General features: G+C 42.9%; 1 protein-coding gene across 1 annotated transcript; it reads right to left on the bottom strand.

Moving 5' to 3' along the window:
- Positions 1-579: 579 nt before the first annotated feature.
- RHEBL1 (RHEB like 1) lies at positions 580-6,809 on the bottom strand. The gene is made up of 8 exons (XM_077299740.1): positions 6,639-6,809; positions 5,054-5,125; positions 3,796-3,863; positions 3,163-3,245; positions 2,900-2,956; positions 2,146-2,193; positions 1,939-2,023; positions 580-1,540 (listed from the first exon to the last, which is right to left on the bottom strand). The coding sequence occupies exons 1-8, from the start codon at positions 6,703-6,705 to the stop codon at positions 1,451-1,453; spliced, it is 570 nt and encodes a 189-aa protein (XP_077155855.1). The 5' UTR covers positions 6,706-6,809; the 3' UTR covers positions 580-1,450.
- Between the last annotated feature and the right edge of the window lie 10,388 nt (positions 6,810-17,197).

Here is a 17,197-nt window from a genome sequence, read left to right on the forward strand (position 1 = left end):
CTAAAAGTCTGATCCAACATGAATGTAAAAAAAACACATGGGGGGGGGGAAAATTTGATAAGACGGGGCGGAACCTACAAACTAAATTAGTCATTGACACATCTGTACAAAAGGCAATAATTATAATAAACTTATATGGTGTCTACATACTTGCATAACAGTTTCTCAGTGTTCTTGGAGGAATCTGATTAAAGGACAATATCAATTCAAATCTATGGCAGCTAAGGGCAACATGGCATGGTGGCTCAGTGGTCAGGACTGTTGCTTTGCAGCGCTGGGGGACAGAGTTTAAATTGCACCAAGGAAAACATCTGCAAGGAGTTTGTGTAGGTGTCCTTACATACACACACTAAAGGAAAGCTGAATGGGGAATCAGCCCCTCATGTAAAATAACCGAGCACCTTATTGATGTCACTGCGGAAGTTGTGCTGGATGATGGTTGAGCATTTGTCCTTACATTTCTATCCCCACCTTCGTATAGTAGTCTTCTGAGCCACTTTTTAATTTTATTTCCTTGTGACACATGTAGGTAATAAATGTATACTTTTGTTCAAATACAGTCAAAACAATTGTTATCTATGCAGTAATACAAACAAAGTTTATTTTGCAAAGACAACTCAAAATACACAAAAACAAGAAATATCTTTAGATGGCTGCGTCTACATTTCTAAAACAGGAAAGAAACATGGAATCATTTGTAGACATACAGGTACCCTGTGTGGGTTGGTCTCAGACCATACAATCATAAGGCACATTCATAAAGTAGTCAAGTTTTATCCAAGGCTTTTTATTTATACTTTACGTAAATGAATATATTTTAGCACTTTGACCTGAATGAACAGATCGCCCAATGCTGAAAGCGTAAACAGTGTATATCACCCATCCTTTCCATGAAGGGGGTGCAGCATTTCCAGGGTTCATACAGCATGCAAATATTAGTAGAGGGAAACCTGTTCCTCCTTCTAACAAGTAGCAGCAATGATACAGTCCTGTTATGACCAGAAGTATAAGAGTATATGAATGGTCTTTTATTTTTTGCCCCCCACCCCCCCTCCCTTACATTCAAAACGGTCCCCTTATACAAAACATAAATACATTTTTGTAACAGATTATGAAAAAAAAAAAAAAAAAAAAAAAAGTTTATAAACAGCAGTAGTAGTGCTGCAATTCTGTGCAAACTGACAATCAAGCTTATATAGACAAAGAAAAAAAAAAAAAAAAAAAAAAAAACAAACAAAAAAACCCAACACAGCCAGAGTTGCCATTTGTGCGGATGTAGGGCAGAGTCATTGGCTTATGGAGCAGCATGTGAGATGTGAAACCTCTTAAGTCAAAAAGGTTTGATGGACGGAGTGAACCCGACCCAAGCTCTAGAGGGACTGTAGCAATCAGTAGACGGCTTGTGACCAAGTGGTGAATAGACGGCTGACAGACTGCAGGGTCGGCCAGATCACATCAGAGAGCATTTCTTCTCATCACTGAACGATCGTTCCACACGGTCAATTTCCTCAATAATTTTGGTAAAAATTTGTTTGCTGTTCTGTTAAAAAAAAAAAAAAAAAAAAATTTAGTAACAAATCATGCAAAGTCAAGTGGTAGATGAAAGCTTTATGCAGCTTATTAGTTACTTAACAAGTCCACCATACTAAATCACAAAAGTGGCCGAATACTGCTGCTAGCCATTCTATTATGGTACAAGGTCAACCATAACTAGAATATCCTCCATCCTGTAAGTAAGACACCCATAAGGCAGGCATGAAGGAACTCTAGAGGGTCCACACTCACAATAACCCATCTCTCTCCACTGTAGATATGCATTGAAGAGCATCCTCCTCGAGGAAGTCCCAGATTTATAGTCACAAGACTGCAAGCTTAGGTCAGTGTAGATCAGACACCACAGAAACTTATAATCGTATGTGCAGATGGAGAGAAATTTACCTCTGGGTCTTTAGCAGAAGCCTCTATAAATGCAGCCCCCCAGGAATCAGCCAGCCTTTTCCCGTCTTCTGCTCTCACTACATGGCTATAAAGAAAAAAAACCAAAAAAAAAAACCCCATTATATTAAATAAGATATTATAAAAATAAAACAGATTTCATAATTTAAGAAATGAGACAGGGTGAAGATTATATATAACACAACTTACCTCTGGGGTGGTAGGTCTGTCTTATTCCCCACCAATACAATTGGCATTCTGAAAGAGGATCAATAAAACCAGTTAGGCTCAAGTAATCATATGTACTACAAGTTGTAGATTGACAGGTCCATCCAGATCATCTACTAAGAGCCATACTAGAGTCTAATTCCAATATAAGCTTGTTAAGCAAAGTTAGCACAAAATCTATATTAGCCGACTAATGACAAAGCAGCATCTGAGAACATTGGCCACTTAGTCACTTCAAAGAACTTTTCCAAAACCGCGATGGTGAAAAGCAGTTTGATTAACTAGCAATATGGCCATAAAGGGGAATCACTGCATTAGGAGCTTTTTTTTTCTATCAATAACTTCACCCTAATCCCTTTAAGGGGCTGTCCACTACTTAGAAATGACTGAGCTACTGTGCCATCAATATAGGAGCCAAATGCTGCAAAACCCATTTGAGTGGTGGTGGTTCCCATCTGCAGTACCCGGACTCTCATTGTGATGGACCTGCTGTGTCCAGCAGCGTCGGAATTTCTGGCCATTAACATCAGTGAGATATTGATCACCCATCCTCCGGTGGTGGCGCCATTCCAGCACTGCTGTTTTCAGAGGATAAAGTAACAATATTTCTGGAGTAATGCCAATTCAGGACAATATTAGTTTTCTTATTGGGGTCCTGAGCCGAGTTGTGCAGTAACACCCCACACTCCCCAAAGCCACCCTTTTGTCCCCCCCCTTCAGAAAGAGTTAAACCTACAGGCATTTTCCCCTTTTGTCCACAAGTGTTCTGTGCAATCCAGTCGCAATTTGGAAGCTGTAAAGAGACAGAAGAAATTACATGTCAGTATTAATATTCATGAAGCACAGTATGTATATACTTCAGCATAGAAATATTCACTGTACAACAGGATGATTAACTAGATTTCAAGTATTAGTTCACCAAAGAGGTCACTAGGGGGCGCAACACCATTAGACTCGTCATCAGTACAGTCGGTTTTCCCAAGGGAAGAATTCTCTCACCTTCTGGAGCAAGCCACAGAGTAAACTACAATGTATCCATGTATGCCAAAAATAAAGGACTGCGGGATCAGAGAGTACTCATCCTAGAAGGAGAAGTAAAGATTATTTTACAATTATAAAGTTCCTGGCACATTTTGATGGATGAATTTTAGTTGTGAAAGAAATAAGAGTGACAGCCATTTTAATTTCATAAATCAATATTACACATGAAAGTAAGACACTTTGTAATATATTTCAGAGAAATCTGCCTGTAGACCTAAGGGGAGGAGCTAAAGCCGAGCTCCTCCCACCTACACAGAAGATGGCGGCGGCTGCTATTGACGAGAAGTGCAGTATATGTTATTTCTCTTCAGTAGCAGCCGCCATGTAAATGGTAGGGAGGAGCTCGGCTTCAGCTCCTCCCCGTGCCATCTACATAGCATCTTATCAGTCGCAGCTCTCACCTGCCCTCAGTAATGGGAGTCTTCACTATACACAGATTTTACCTCAGAATTGAGAAATTTAATAACGACTGACCAATTTTGACAGAAAAAGGAAGCAGATTTCTCTGATAAAAATATACAACTTTGTAAGATATCATGTGCACCATTGATTTAGGAAACAAAAACTGTTCCTCTTTAAGCAGCAACTCACTTGTCCTGCAGTGTCCACAACATCCAGTTCAAACTCATCGTTTCCCAGCCTGAATGTCTTACTCCAAGCTGTGGAGAAAATACACAAACATTAAAGGTGGAAATACTAGACCTGACTTTACCGAGCACTGTAGCCATGCCCCTCACCAACAGTTCTCTTGCCTCCATTACTACCTGGGCCAGACATGGTGAATCCACAGACCCACTGTTAGGCCTTATTCACACATCAGTTATTTTAACTCCATGAAAATCCAGGCTGGAGATCTTGGTTCACCATTTGCTAAAGACAACGTCTGATTAGGGCGGCTCCGTGGAGGACGAACATTGGATTTCTTTGGAGACTGGCGAGTTAACTTTTTTCCCCCCCTATCCTCAATGTATAGAAAATGAAAGTTTGACACTAATTGTTTTGGCAAAGAAATACTGATTGAGTTAATGAGGCCTAAGGTGGTGTTTAAAAATAACAGCTATGGGATCCAAGAGTTACGGAAAGACTACTGTAGTTTTTGGACTATAAGATGCACTTTTTCCCCAAAAATTTTTGGAAGGAAAATGGGGGGGCAGGGTCTTATAATCCGAATGCAAGCTCACTGGGGGGGGGGGGGTTTGCGGCAGTGGTGTAGCAGAGTCCCTTCCTCAGGGAACCGGCGGTGGCATAAGTGTGGCGATGCTGAATCTCGGTGTCAGCGGCGAGTAGTGCTGAGTGCATGGTTTCCCTGCGGCCATCTTCCTGAAGCTGTGGGCCGCTGGAGGCGTCATGTGTGCAGATCTAGTATATTCCTGAGGCTGTGGGCTTCAAGAAAATGGCCACCGGAGGCCGCACATGCGCAGATTGAGATCTTGGTGGCCCTTGGCTTCAGGAAAATGGCCACCGATAAACCAATGATTCACTCAGATCTGCTCACCGCAGACACCGGGCTGCAGCATCGCCACATTTCTGCCGCCGGCATCCTGAAGAAGGGACCCTGCTCCATGTAACACACTCTGCCTCACCGCCGAGATACCCGGCACTGCAGCATTGCCCCACCTCTGCCCCCGCCGGCTTCCTGAGGAAGGGACCATGCTCTACCACTGCCGGCCCTCAGGTAAGATACCTTAAAATTCGGATGATAAGACGACCTCCATCTTATATAAATACATTTTTTACATTTTCCACCCCAAAATTTGAAAAAAAAAAAAAAATAATAATTATATATATCACATTTTGGATTTGTGTCTTATATGGCCACCTTGGGCTTTGTGTGTTTTAAGATACTTACTGTTTTCAATGGTGGGTTCATAGTCTTTTGGGAAGTCTCCCTTAACGAACTGCAGAGCCAGCGAGGATTTTCCTGTGGATCACAGCATATGAAAGTTAGGTGGGAGACCCAAAAAAACAAAGCAACATATATCCACACATACTCGTGTTAAGGCCAGGGGCTCAGCACTAAACTAAGCACTAGATGAGAATCACAGCTAAGGTTGTAGATGGGGCAGGGCGCACTGCTGCCCATAAACACTTTTATGCATAGAATCCAATAGGACTTTTTTGTTTGTTTTTTTTAATTGGGTAGGATCCACTAGGGCATACTGAAGTTGGTTCTTATTGGAAGACAGCCTCTTTACTTGAAAGTTGATCCAACTCTTTGTGGACTAGGAATCAAGAGTCAAAGGGCCTGTAGGAAATAATCTCCCTGCCCGATTACGTTTTTAGATAATTTTATTATACATGAAAACAGCAGCACTAACAAAAAAACAAACAAACAAAAAAAAAAAAAAAAAAAAAAAAAATGTATGGACGTACATCCGAACTAGTGATAAAGCATGGCTCCTTACTTTTCACTTTGGAGTTATACAGCTCTGGCAAAAATTAAGAGACCACCACACCATAACCCTGTCATGGGCAGCCCAATCTCCAGACCTGAACCCCTTTGAAAACCTCTGGAATGTAATCAAGAGGATGATAGATAGTCACAAGCCATCAAACAAAGAGCTGCTTACATTTTTGCACCAGAAGCAATGTGAAAGACTGGTGGAAAGCATGCCAAGACGCATGAAAACTGATTAAAAATCATGGTTATTCCACAAAATATTGATTTCTGAACTCTTCCTGAGTTAAAACATTAGTATTGTTGTTTCTAAATGATTATGAACTTGTTTTATTTAAGCTCTAAAAGCACTGGGTTTTATTTTGACCATTTTTCGTTGTCAGAAAAAAAAAAAAAGTATTGCTTGGAACTTTGGAGACTGGTCAGAAGTTTATAGAATACTCAAAAATGCCTATAAAGAGAAAAAAAAAAAATCAGACAAACTGAACATTTTGCGGTGGTCTCTTAATTATATTTGGAGATTTTCCATCTCCAGGCCACCGAAGCCTGGCTGCTCACCATTAGCACTCACTAGCCAGCCTGGCCCTTTAATAGATCTGATGGGATCAATAGGAATCAGATGGATTGTCTCTCTATTTACTAGGCGTTTAACAAGACTGAAGCCCCCCACCAGCACTATATTATTTCTAGGCTGCACGCCCCCCTCCCCCATGGCATCCTCTATAGAGAGCAGCAGTCCTCCCCCACCCCAGAGCATTGTCCACCATAGCTGCGCACATGAAGCCCCCCAGGAGAGCAGTTACTGACGACCACTGGACACTGCGGTCCTGTGCACACAGCCAGTCACTGGCTGACAACCCGTGGGAAGAGGTCACCAGTTAGGAGAACTAGCACCGCTGACAGCACCAGAGAAGTGCCGCACGCACAGCCCCAAACCGCAACACTGCCGCACACTTGTATAGCAGTGCAGCACCACACCGAGGAGACGCACACACAGCGATCTGTCGGCTGCCATCGCTGCACGGACACAACTCACCGACAGATGGGTATCCGAGCATCACGACCTTGCGATGCTTGACGGTAGGTGCGACGGGGCGAGACATAGTCCGGAGTAAGATAAACTGTGGGTGCTCTCCGTGTAGTGGCCGGCGCTGTCTAACGACCCTCACTAGGATTATGAGGTGGACTCGCGGGTCTTCAGGTCAAATAGTCGAGTCCTATCTCATAACAACGCCCATTTTACTGCACCTGTCCAATCACGAGTGACCTAAAAGTAGCGGCCCGCTCTGATTGGTTGAGCGCTACAGGTAGACATTGTGAAAGGTCACGCCCACGCTATTCATTGTCTGGAATCGTGGCGAGAATAAACAAACCGACGCTGCTGATTGGCTGTCGGTTTGTGGATGGGCGGGGCTGCTTGGAGGGAAGGATGGCAACAAAGCCATGTGTTTGCTGCAGGCTGCTCTGTGGTGCTGCTGTGACGATGTGCTGGCTGATGTGATGGGTGATGTGATGAGTGATGTGCTGGCTGATGTCACATGTGATGGGTGATCTGATGGCTGATGTGCTGGCTGATGTCACATGTGATGGCTGATGTGCTGGCTGATGTGCTGGCTGATGTGATGGGTGATGTGCTGGGTAATGTGCTGGCTGATGCGATGAGTGATGTGATGGCTATTGTGCTGGCTGATGTGCTGGCTGATGTGATGTGCTGGCTGATGTTATGAGTGATGTGCTGGCTGATGTCATGAGCGATGTGATGGCTGATGTGATCGGTGATGTTTGATGTGCTAGGTGATAGCTTGGGTGATGTGCTGGGTGATGTGATGGCTGATGTGATGGGTGATGTGGTGGGTGATGTGATGGCTGATGTGATGGCTGATGTGATGGGTGATGGCTTGGGTGATGTGCTGGGTGATGTGATGGCTGATGTGATGGGTGATGGGTTGGGTGATGTGATGGCTGATGTGATGGGTGATGGGTTGGGTGATGTGATGGCTGATGTGATGGCTGATGTGATGGGTGATGGCTTGGGTGATGTGCTGGGTGATGTGCTGGCTGATGTGCTGGCTGTTGTGATGGCTGATGTGCTGGGTGATGTGATGGCTGATGTGCTGGGTGATGTGCTGGGTGATGTGATGACTGATGTGATGGCTGATGTGATGGCTGATGTGATGGCTGATGTGATGGGTGATGTGTTGGGTGATGGGTTGGGTGATGTGATGGGTGATGTGCTGAGTGATGTGGGCTACAAAGTGCACGAGGATTTATGTTTAGTCATCAGGTCAGCCTGTTTGTCACTATGATGGTTTGTTTACCGAGCAGATAATCGCTACACGATGAACGATGCGATTACAACTTGCGACTATCAATGAGCGCCTATAGGGGCGAGAATCGTAGATGAAATAGTTTAATCATAATTGTCAGGCTCGTTCATACAATGGTATTTTAGATCCCAGTTTTGTGCATGGGAAAATCGGACCGCACTCGCCCAACGTTCCTCCATGGAGCCGTGCAGATGAGCGAGTTTCTTCACTGACCAGCAGCATGCACTAGTTTCTTCCATAAGTCGGATGAGACCCCCTATTTTGGCCTATGGGTGCGCAGAATAATATAAATAATAAAATCTGGTGCCATACGGAGCCACAGTATAACACCCGATATTTACACATACATTGCAATTCTGTAACACAGGAAGCTGTAAATGGTCCTGTAACGATTAATAGCTGCTGCTGTAAAAATCGGATTGTGTACTGATGACAAGTGGGAAAAAAAATCGTCCCACTTTCCTGTAAAATCAAAATGATTTGGTATACATCCATGTGACCCAACATCACGCCCTGCAATCACACAGATAATCTGTGTCCATTGTTCAAGTCCCATAGAATTATTCTCAGATACATGAATTCACCAAGAACATCTACTCTGCTCCCGCTGTTATATAACATGGTGCCTTCAAGGGAACCTATCACCAGATTTTCCCAGTTTAAAGTACGGTCACCACCATTAGGGCTTTTTTACAGGATACTGGAATGCTGTCCCCAATCCAGTCTGCACAGTGCAGTACATTGCTCTGCCCTCGGCACGGCAGAGGCGTGCACCTGCACAGGAGCGCCATTGGGGCACACTGTGTGTATGACGTAGGACGATCACCCACAGGAAGAAGGGAAAGAGGGCAGCGATCACAAGAGAAGAGGAAGAGTCGGATCAAGACCAGAGAAGCCAATCAAACCAGACCACGTCGTAGGAGAGTATAATAAATGCTCTCTTTTGGGATCTGCAGACTGGATTGGAGACTTATAGAATAAAAAAGGCCCTAATGGTGCTGGCCGTACTTCATACAAGGAAAACCTGGTGACGGGTTCCCTTTTAGGCTGGACTGCAGTTTCATGGTCACAGGTTCCCTAGAACACTTTTGCTTGAACATAGGAGCAGATTCATAAATGTTTTACCGCCTTTTTTATTTTGTTAAAAATGCTTCTAATACTGACTTTTTATTTGTGTTTTATTCATGATTTCATTTGCTCCACTAGTTAATGTTACTTGATTGTTTCGGTAATTGTACTCCAGTACCCTAGTGAAGCACAAAATCTTGGTGCAGTTGAAGACTAATGTGCAATATCTTAATGTTTATTGACTGTGGTACTTTTTAGTCTACAGTTACAAAAAGAGTCAGGAAATAAGCATTTCAGACACAGATGTGAAACCTGCAGCTAGTCAGTAATTGGTTGCAGCGGTCACATGACATTGATTATGTCAGGAGATCGGCAGAGGTCTTTTTTTAGTTTCTGTAGCACCCTGGGACCATAAAGGGCCTTCCAATAGGAGATAAACCCATTAAACACGTTGGTCTTGTAAAACGAATCACTATATCCATTAGTTTATTTGAATTGCACCCCGCATACAATGGTCATTGCATCTCCTGTGCGTGACTAACACAATTAAGCAGTTTCTTGTCACACAAGCCCATTCTTTCCAAGTGTTTCCACATTTTCTGATGTCATTGAGGCCAGTCTGGAGATAAGAGTGCTTTCACATTGCGTTTTGTCACCCATTCGTTGGTCTCATCAGGGCATATGTACGGACCCCCACCCCCAGCTAAATAGGATTTGGGTGTATGTGCTGACGAGGCCATAGACTATAATGGTGCCGACAGAGTAAACGTGTACGTATCATTTTCAGGTATATACGCCTACTGGACATGGACACCAGATGCAGTCTACTACGTCTAAGTGTCCGCCACTAGTAGGCGTATATGCCTGAAAATTATGCACGGCGGAGTGCACGTTCACTCTGTCAGCACCATTTATAGTCTATGGCCCAGTCGGCGCATAGGTCCGAATACAGTTTTGCTGGGAGTTTGGACACAATCCCTGACAGGACCACTGAATGTGGACAAGAATGCAATGTGAAAGCTCCCATATTTATTGTATTTTGCGGATTATAAGACACACCGGACCATAAGACACACCTCAAATTTTAGGGTGGAAAATAGGAAAAAAAATGCTATTAAATAAAATGGTGGTGCATTTTATAGTCCGTTTTAACAGTAGCTTACCTGGGGGTGGCTGCGGTGGAGCGAGGTCACAGGAGGCAGGGTCGTTGATTCAGGAGGCTGGCGGTGGCAGGAGTGGAGTCATACTGTGGTGCCTGAGCTCTCAGAAGATGTCAGCACCATTGAAAATGGCCACCAGTAGTGGCACATGTGCAGACTGAGATCTCGGGAAACGAGAAATGATCTACTGTGATCTCAATCTGCATATGCTCTGCCTTCTGCAGCCATTACCACAAATGTGTGCATGAGCCGCGTCAGGCGGCCATTTTTCCAAGGCCCACCGCTGAGAAATCTACGGGAAAGGGGACTCCGCTCACCAGAGCCAACATCTTCTGAAAGCTCAGGCACCACCGCTGCTGGCCTCCTGAAGGTGCTTTGCTGCATCCTGTAACACCGCTTCACAGCCGCCTCCCCCTGGTAATATAAATATAAAATGGAGGAAAAAAGTGCATCTTATAATCCTAAAATTACGGTACATAAAAGGATGTGAATACTTTTCTGCCCAATGATGACAGAAGTATTCTAGGAGTGATACCTTTATTGGCTAACCAGAAAGTAATATGTTTGCAAGCTTTCAGAGCACAGTGGCTCCTTCTTCAGGCAAGATTTTGTAATCTTGCCTGAAGAAGGAGCCACTGTGCTCTGAAAGCTTGCAAACATATTATTTTCTGGTTAGCCAATAAAGGTATCACTCCTAGAATACTTCTGTCATCATTGGGCAGAAAAGTATTCACATCGATTTTTCTGGCTAACACGGTACCACAATACAATTTGTTATTGTACATCACGGTACATAAAAGGGAAATAAAAGTCTTTTTAGAAGAGCAGAACATTTGCCAAAAACACACACTGATTGACGATATAGTAAGCTGATCAATGCTCATTTAATAAAAAATACATGTTTTAATTAGCGCATCAGTTTTGTTCGATCACTTAACCCCTTATGTTACTGTCAGCAGAGCACACATGAGGGAATAGTAATAAAAGGTAAATACCAAACACTGTAAAGTAACACACTGGCGCTATGTATTGGCCTGAACCTTCAGCTGCAAGCACCTTGGCACGTAGTGTGCAACCCTGCCAACCAATATTAAAATTAGAATAAAATCAACAAACAGGTGCTGCGCTAACAGGAGGAACTGTGACTAGGAATACATCTCAGTCACCTACCTCACTGTTCTGAACTGATGTGTCCACTTGGGACAATGAGCTGCTGCAGACCGTCCTCTGCTATCTTGGAAGGTCTGTGATTAGAACAGTGCAGCCACGTAAGCGATGCACTACCATCCGGGGAGCGTCCTCCCGTAGTGCTGAAAACCCCACCAGTCTCGCCGCTGTAGTGTCCGGCAGGCAGTTAACACTAAGGGTATGTGCACACGTCAGGATTTCTTGCAGAAATTTCCTGAAGAAAACCGGAAATTTTCTGCAAGAAATCCACATTTTTTTTGAGTTTTTTTCCCGTTTTTTCCGCGTTTTTTTTTAGCATTTTGCAAGCGAAATTAGCTTGCAGAATGCTAAAGTTTTCCAAGCAATCTGTAGCATCGCTTGGAAAACTGACTGACAGGTTGGTCACACTTGTCAAACATAGTGTTTGACAAGTGTGACCAACTTTTTACTATAGATGCTGCCTATGCAGCATCAATAGTAAAAGATAGAATGTTTAAAAATAAAAAAAATAAACAAAATGGTTATACTCACCTGCAGGCAGCCGATCTCCTCAGGGGCGTCCGTTCCTATAGATGGTGTGTGTGTGCAGGACCTTCGATGACGTCGCGGTCACGTGAGCGGTCACATGAGCGGTCACGCGACCAATCACAAGACCGCGACGTCATCGCAGGTCCTTCACACACACCATCTATAGGAACGGAAGCGGCAGCGTGCACCGATGAGAGGCGGAAAACTCTGGGGCCATCAGAGGGTGAGTATATGACTATTTTTTATTTTAATTCTTTTTTTTTACCAATTATATGGTGCCCAGTCCGTGGAGGAGAGTCTCCTCTCCTCCACCCTGGGTACCAACCGCACATGATCTGCTTATGATCCCCGCAATTCCGCAAATGTAATGAACATGTTGCTTTTTTTTCCGCGATGCGATTTTTTCGCGGAAAAAATGCAACATTTGCACAAGAAATGCGGAATACACTGTAAATAATAGGAGGCATATGTAAGCGGGTTTTTTTCGCGTTTTTATCACTTTTTATAGAGAAAAAACACGAAAAAAACGTGAAAAATACTGAACGTGTGCACATGGCCTAAAGGTGTGCGGGCTCTGTTTTTTCTTCTTTTTTTTTCTTTTTTCATAATTTGTCACAGCATGGATCTGTTTATAGTAGGCAATTTGTATACTCATACTGATTATATAATCATTCATGCTATCATCATCCACTTTGAAATGCCCTTACCCTTACAAGAGAAGCTTGTTTTTTCTTTGGACCTTTTGTGGATTCCAGCAATTGTATCAGTGGGTTTGTAATAATCAGATTGGAAACCCCTTGAAGACTTAAGTTGGCCCTATTCGTAAGATAGCTGTTGACCGATCTTTAGATCAGGTTCTGCATCAAACAAATGGATACGGCCTTTGAAAATCAAGAATCCGGAACCTTCTTTTCCCTAAACATCATCTGTCTGGAGAAAGTCAGGAGGCCTCCATGCACATTAAGGCTTTTTGTTTCAGGCTAAATCCAGCTCTTTAGAGAAAAACTGGAACCGGAAAAAATAAAAACCGGAACCGGTTTTTCCCCCATTGACTTGTATTAGCGCCGGATCGCGCCGCATGGCCCAGCGTTCCTTCTGTTTTTTTCCGGATCCGGCTAAAATTCCAATTCCGGCTTCCGAAAACAACGTCTACTGCAACGTTTTTTTGTCTCCAGGCAAAAAGCCTGAAGCGCCGCATCCGGCGCATCCGGCTGTTTGCTACAGTGAGAGCCTATGGAAGCCGGAAGGTGCTGGATCCGGAAAAAGGCGGATCTGGCGGCCTGATCCATTTTTTTAAACTGAGCATGCTCCAAATTTTTTTTTAGCCAATACTCTAGATAGGCTAGCTGGATCCGTCAAAAAAACGGATCCGTCGCATCAGTTTTTCACAACACTCGCTGGATTTATCCTGAAACAAAAAACCTGATGTGTGAAAGCAGCCTAAGTGGTTGATGAGGGTTGCCTAAAGCAGCACGTTCAGCCAACTTTTATCTAAAGTGAATGGAGGTCTTTAAGCAAAAATTTTTATATGGATATATTCAACTGATGCTCTTTAAAACCTTCATCGATAGCAACAGACTAAGGGCTCGCTCACACTGGGGTACATTCTCTCATGGGCCAATTATGCTAATTACACTCAGCTCAATCTCTGTAGGAGTAAGATCTGAGTGTCATCTAAGTGTGATCCCATTCTCGAGAGAATTGCATCACAGGTGTGGAGAGGATGGAGAACGTAATTTTTCCATCTTCTCCATTGTCTGTACATAGGACTGTTCTTGGATGACATCCAAGTGAAGTCCGATGTTTCTCGTACACCCATAGACTTGCATGGGTGCGCGTGATCCGAATATCTGAGCCTCTGGCAGCATGCTCGGATTGTTTTCTTATGCCGAACCGGCATGACAAAATAATCACAGATCTACACTGCCCCATAGAATAACACTGGGCAGAGTGCTATCGAATAAAACATCAGCTAGCACTCGGCCGTGTTAAACGTCAGTGTAAACGAACCCTTAATGGTATCTTCATCTACCCCATTCTAGCAAAATCACCGTACAGCCTTCTCTACTTTTCTTCATCCCTTATTGAAGGAGAATACATCTTGCATTCTGGTTGTATTCCTGGTCATTCATGGAAGGAAGTTGGTTTCTGATATATGCAACTGGAGTTTCCGGCAAAGGATTAATTGAAGGGATTGGGATGGCAGATGTGTATGGAGAGAGTTGTGTGTACAAAGAATTCTTCTTGTGTAATGGACTGTATGTGATGATTATATCAGTTATCATGTTGCTGGCAGGTAGGGGCTTACATAAGGATGGGGGGGCTGGGGCACTGCTTTTAACAGATAAGGGCAAGCAATGAAATGTCAGAGGTCACACAGTTATGTTGTAATGTATAGATATCAACCGTGCACAGCATGAGTTGGCCTTTCCCACTTGCCCCCACACGAAAAACCAATGAATGACAGACTTCACAGGAAGTTTTAACGGATCCGTTTTTCATAGACTTCAATGTTAAGAAAACGGATCCAATTGAAATCTGGTTTGCTTGCACAACTTTTTTGTTAACAACTTGTTGCTGGATCCATTCTAAGGGCTTGTTTCCACTTGCGAGAAACACGTCCATGTCTCGCATGTGGAAACAAAGCTCTGGCGCCGGCACTCCAGAGCGGAGCGTGCGGCCGCATAGGAACACATGGAGCTGCACGCTCCGCTCCAAAGTGCCGGCGCCAGAGCTTGGTTTCCACATGCGAGATACGGACGTGTTTCTCGCAAATGGAAACAAGCCCTAACTGATGATTACTGGACATAACATTGAAAAACTAGACCTCACTGCTGCAAATAGTCAGGACTTACCAGTAATCTACTATGGTAGTGGGTTCAAGGGGCAGAGGGAAAAAAAAACACAGGACTTGATCATCTTAAAATCTAGCCTGCTCAGTCCTTCCTACCGCTAACATCTGCCTTTTCGGAGACTAAGCCTCTTCCATTACCATTAAATGGTTGACTTATTAGAATTGACAGGTGGACAATCTTTCATGATCTGTTGCTTCTTCTGAATGTCTGTTTTAGTACCAACTTGCATTAACAATTATATAACAATTCTAAAGTATATTTTCTGCATTGTGTCTTTCCTCTGTTATTTCTCTTACAAATTTTTGAATACTTTGATCAAATATATTTTTTGAAAGGTATGAGGAGCCAACAGGTCCTCTTAAGGCCTCATTCAGATGTCCGTGATATTTCAAGTAAGCAAAAAGCAGTCCGTGTTTCATCAATTTTGTATCTGAGTTTCCTCAGTGTCAGTTTTTACCATCAGTGATTTTACGTATGAAAAAGTAAATCAATTACAAAGCTTCTCCTATACCTTACAGTTTTAATGGTGGGCAGCACAAACACTGTACACTGATGCTATAGACTTATATGGGCCTGAAAAAAACCACATGATCCGCAAAACAACACGGACAAGTAGACTTTATTGGGTACGTGATCTATCCATAAAAATCACAGCTAGAACATGTAAGTGAAAAACGGACGTCTGTATGAGACTGATTAAATGTTGAGTTTATTGGCCATTTTAGGGCAAAAGAGTAAAAGAGATATGTTTAGATTAAACATTGTACATTTTTAGGCAGTCTGTTTTGGATTTTTTTTAATTTGCTATGACCATTTATGTGATTGGATATCGCAACATGTCAAACTCACATAAAAAAACAAACAAAACAAAAACAAAGCAACCACCACCCCCCAAAAACAAAAACAAAAAACAAAAACAAACCTCATCCAGAAGTGAAACAGTTAACGTGCCAACAAAAAAATGCTGCTATCTTCCCCTTTCATGTTTAAAGAAGGAGTCCCTGGTTCTCATGGTCTGTATTTGCTCTCACCCCCTCCTGAGATAGCAATTTAAAATGGTAATTAAGCCTTTTGCACTTGTTTAAAAACAAAAACACACAGCAAACTGTTGCAGTGTGCATATCTATCTGGAATAATCTGGTAGCCTAAAATCTAATCAACTGGAAGAAAACTATCCATGTCTCTAAAAATGGCATAAAACAATTAAGGGGCGTGTAAACTTAATGCAAAGTTCATTGCAGTAAATAATGGAGCAGAAATGTTTCACATTTGACTCAGTTCAATCTTTATATTGCTTTTGAAATCTGCAACGCCCGTCGATTAACGCTGCAGATTTTCGGAGCAGTTTGGACATGAGCTTTTCTTAATTGTCATTCGATATACTGATAATACAGTAAACAGTGGATTGCACCTAAACACCTTCCGTTGTGTATACAGCCCGTATGCATGTACCCTTAGGCCGGGGTCACACATGCGAGTGTGATGCGAGAAACTCGCGCATCAATACCCGGCACTGCCGCCAGCACTCGGACCGGAGCCTGCATGTATTTCTATGCATCCACATGCTCTTGTCCCGAGTGTCGGGTATTTATGCGAGACACTCGCGCGAGTTTCTCGCATCACACTCACAAATGTGACCCCGGCCTTATTCTGATTGATTTCGTGCATTCTCAATAATTATTGCCCACGTATAACAACAAAACAATCAAAGACTGGGTTGTGAAATTGATAATTACTAGATGTATATTTGAATGACCTTAGTTACATTCATGGAAATTTACCTTTAGCAATTTTTGAGAAAGTCTTCCTGATTTTACAGAATGGGATCCCTACAAATTAAAAATATGGCCCATGCACAATTTCTGTAACTCGGCTGTGTGCATGAGTCGTAAGTGAAACACTGAAATCTGGGAATTACTTCCTCACAATGATTTATGTGTTTTTTCCCCGCTTTTTATCCTTAATGTACAGTACAATAGATAACTAAAATATTCATGTCTAATCATTCTGTCCCAATCAGTTCAGATCCAAGTAATTTGTAATACCATATTCTGTTCTATGATGAATATATACATTATGGTATGATAAGAAGGGAAAGAAATATGGCACAGATCAGGATTAAAAGGGGATTTAGCAAGTTTATAATGGATATTGCATCTCATCTTGGTCTTGGTCTAATACCTCTGGGTATTAGATAGCTGGGTCTCCCACTTTTTCTCTATCAAGTAACAGAGGTAAGTTCATGTATGGAGATGGACATATTGCCCCCGTTTCTCCCTTGAAGAACATGAAGAACAAGCATATTGTAATATTGTGTAATGTGAATTGTGCAATGCGTTAATGGTGTTAATGATGTGTGTTGTTTGACAGTAGGGAAAGTAAGAGTTAATGGTTGGGACTAGCCCAGAGTGGAAGTGGCTACACTGAAGGGACAGAGGTGGGTTTCTTGTCAGATTGTCAGAAAGGACCCAGAAGTGTGATGAAAGAAGA

Source organism: Ranitomeya variabilis, chromosome 3 (assembly GCF_051348905.1).
Source record: "Ranitomeya variabilis isolate aRanVar5 chromosome 3, aRanVar5.hap1, whole genome shotgun sequence".
NCBI classification, from domain to species: domain Eukaryota; kingdom Metazoa; phylum Chordata; class Amphibia; order Anura; family Dendrobatidae; genus Ranitomeya; species Ranitomeya variabilis.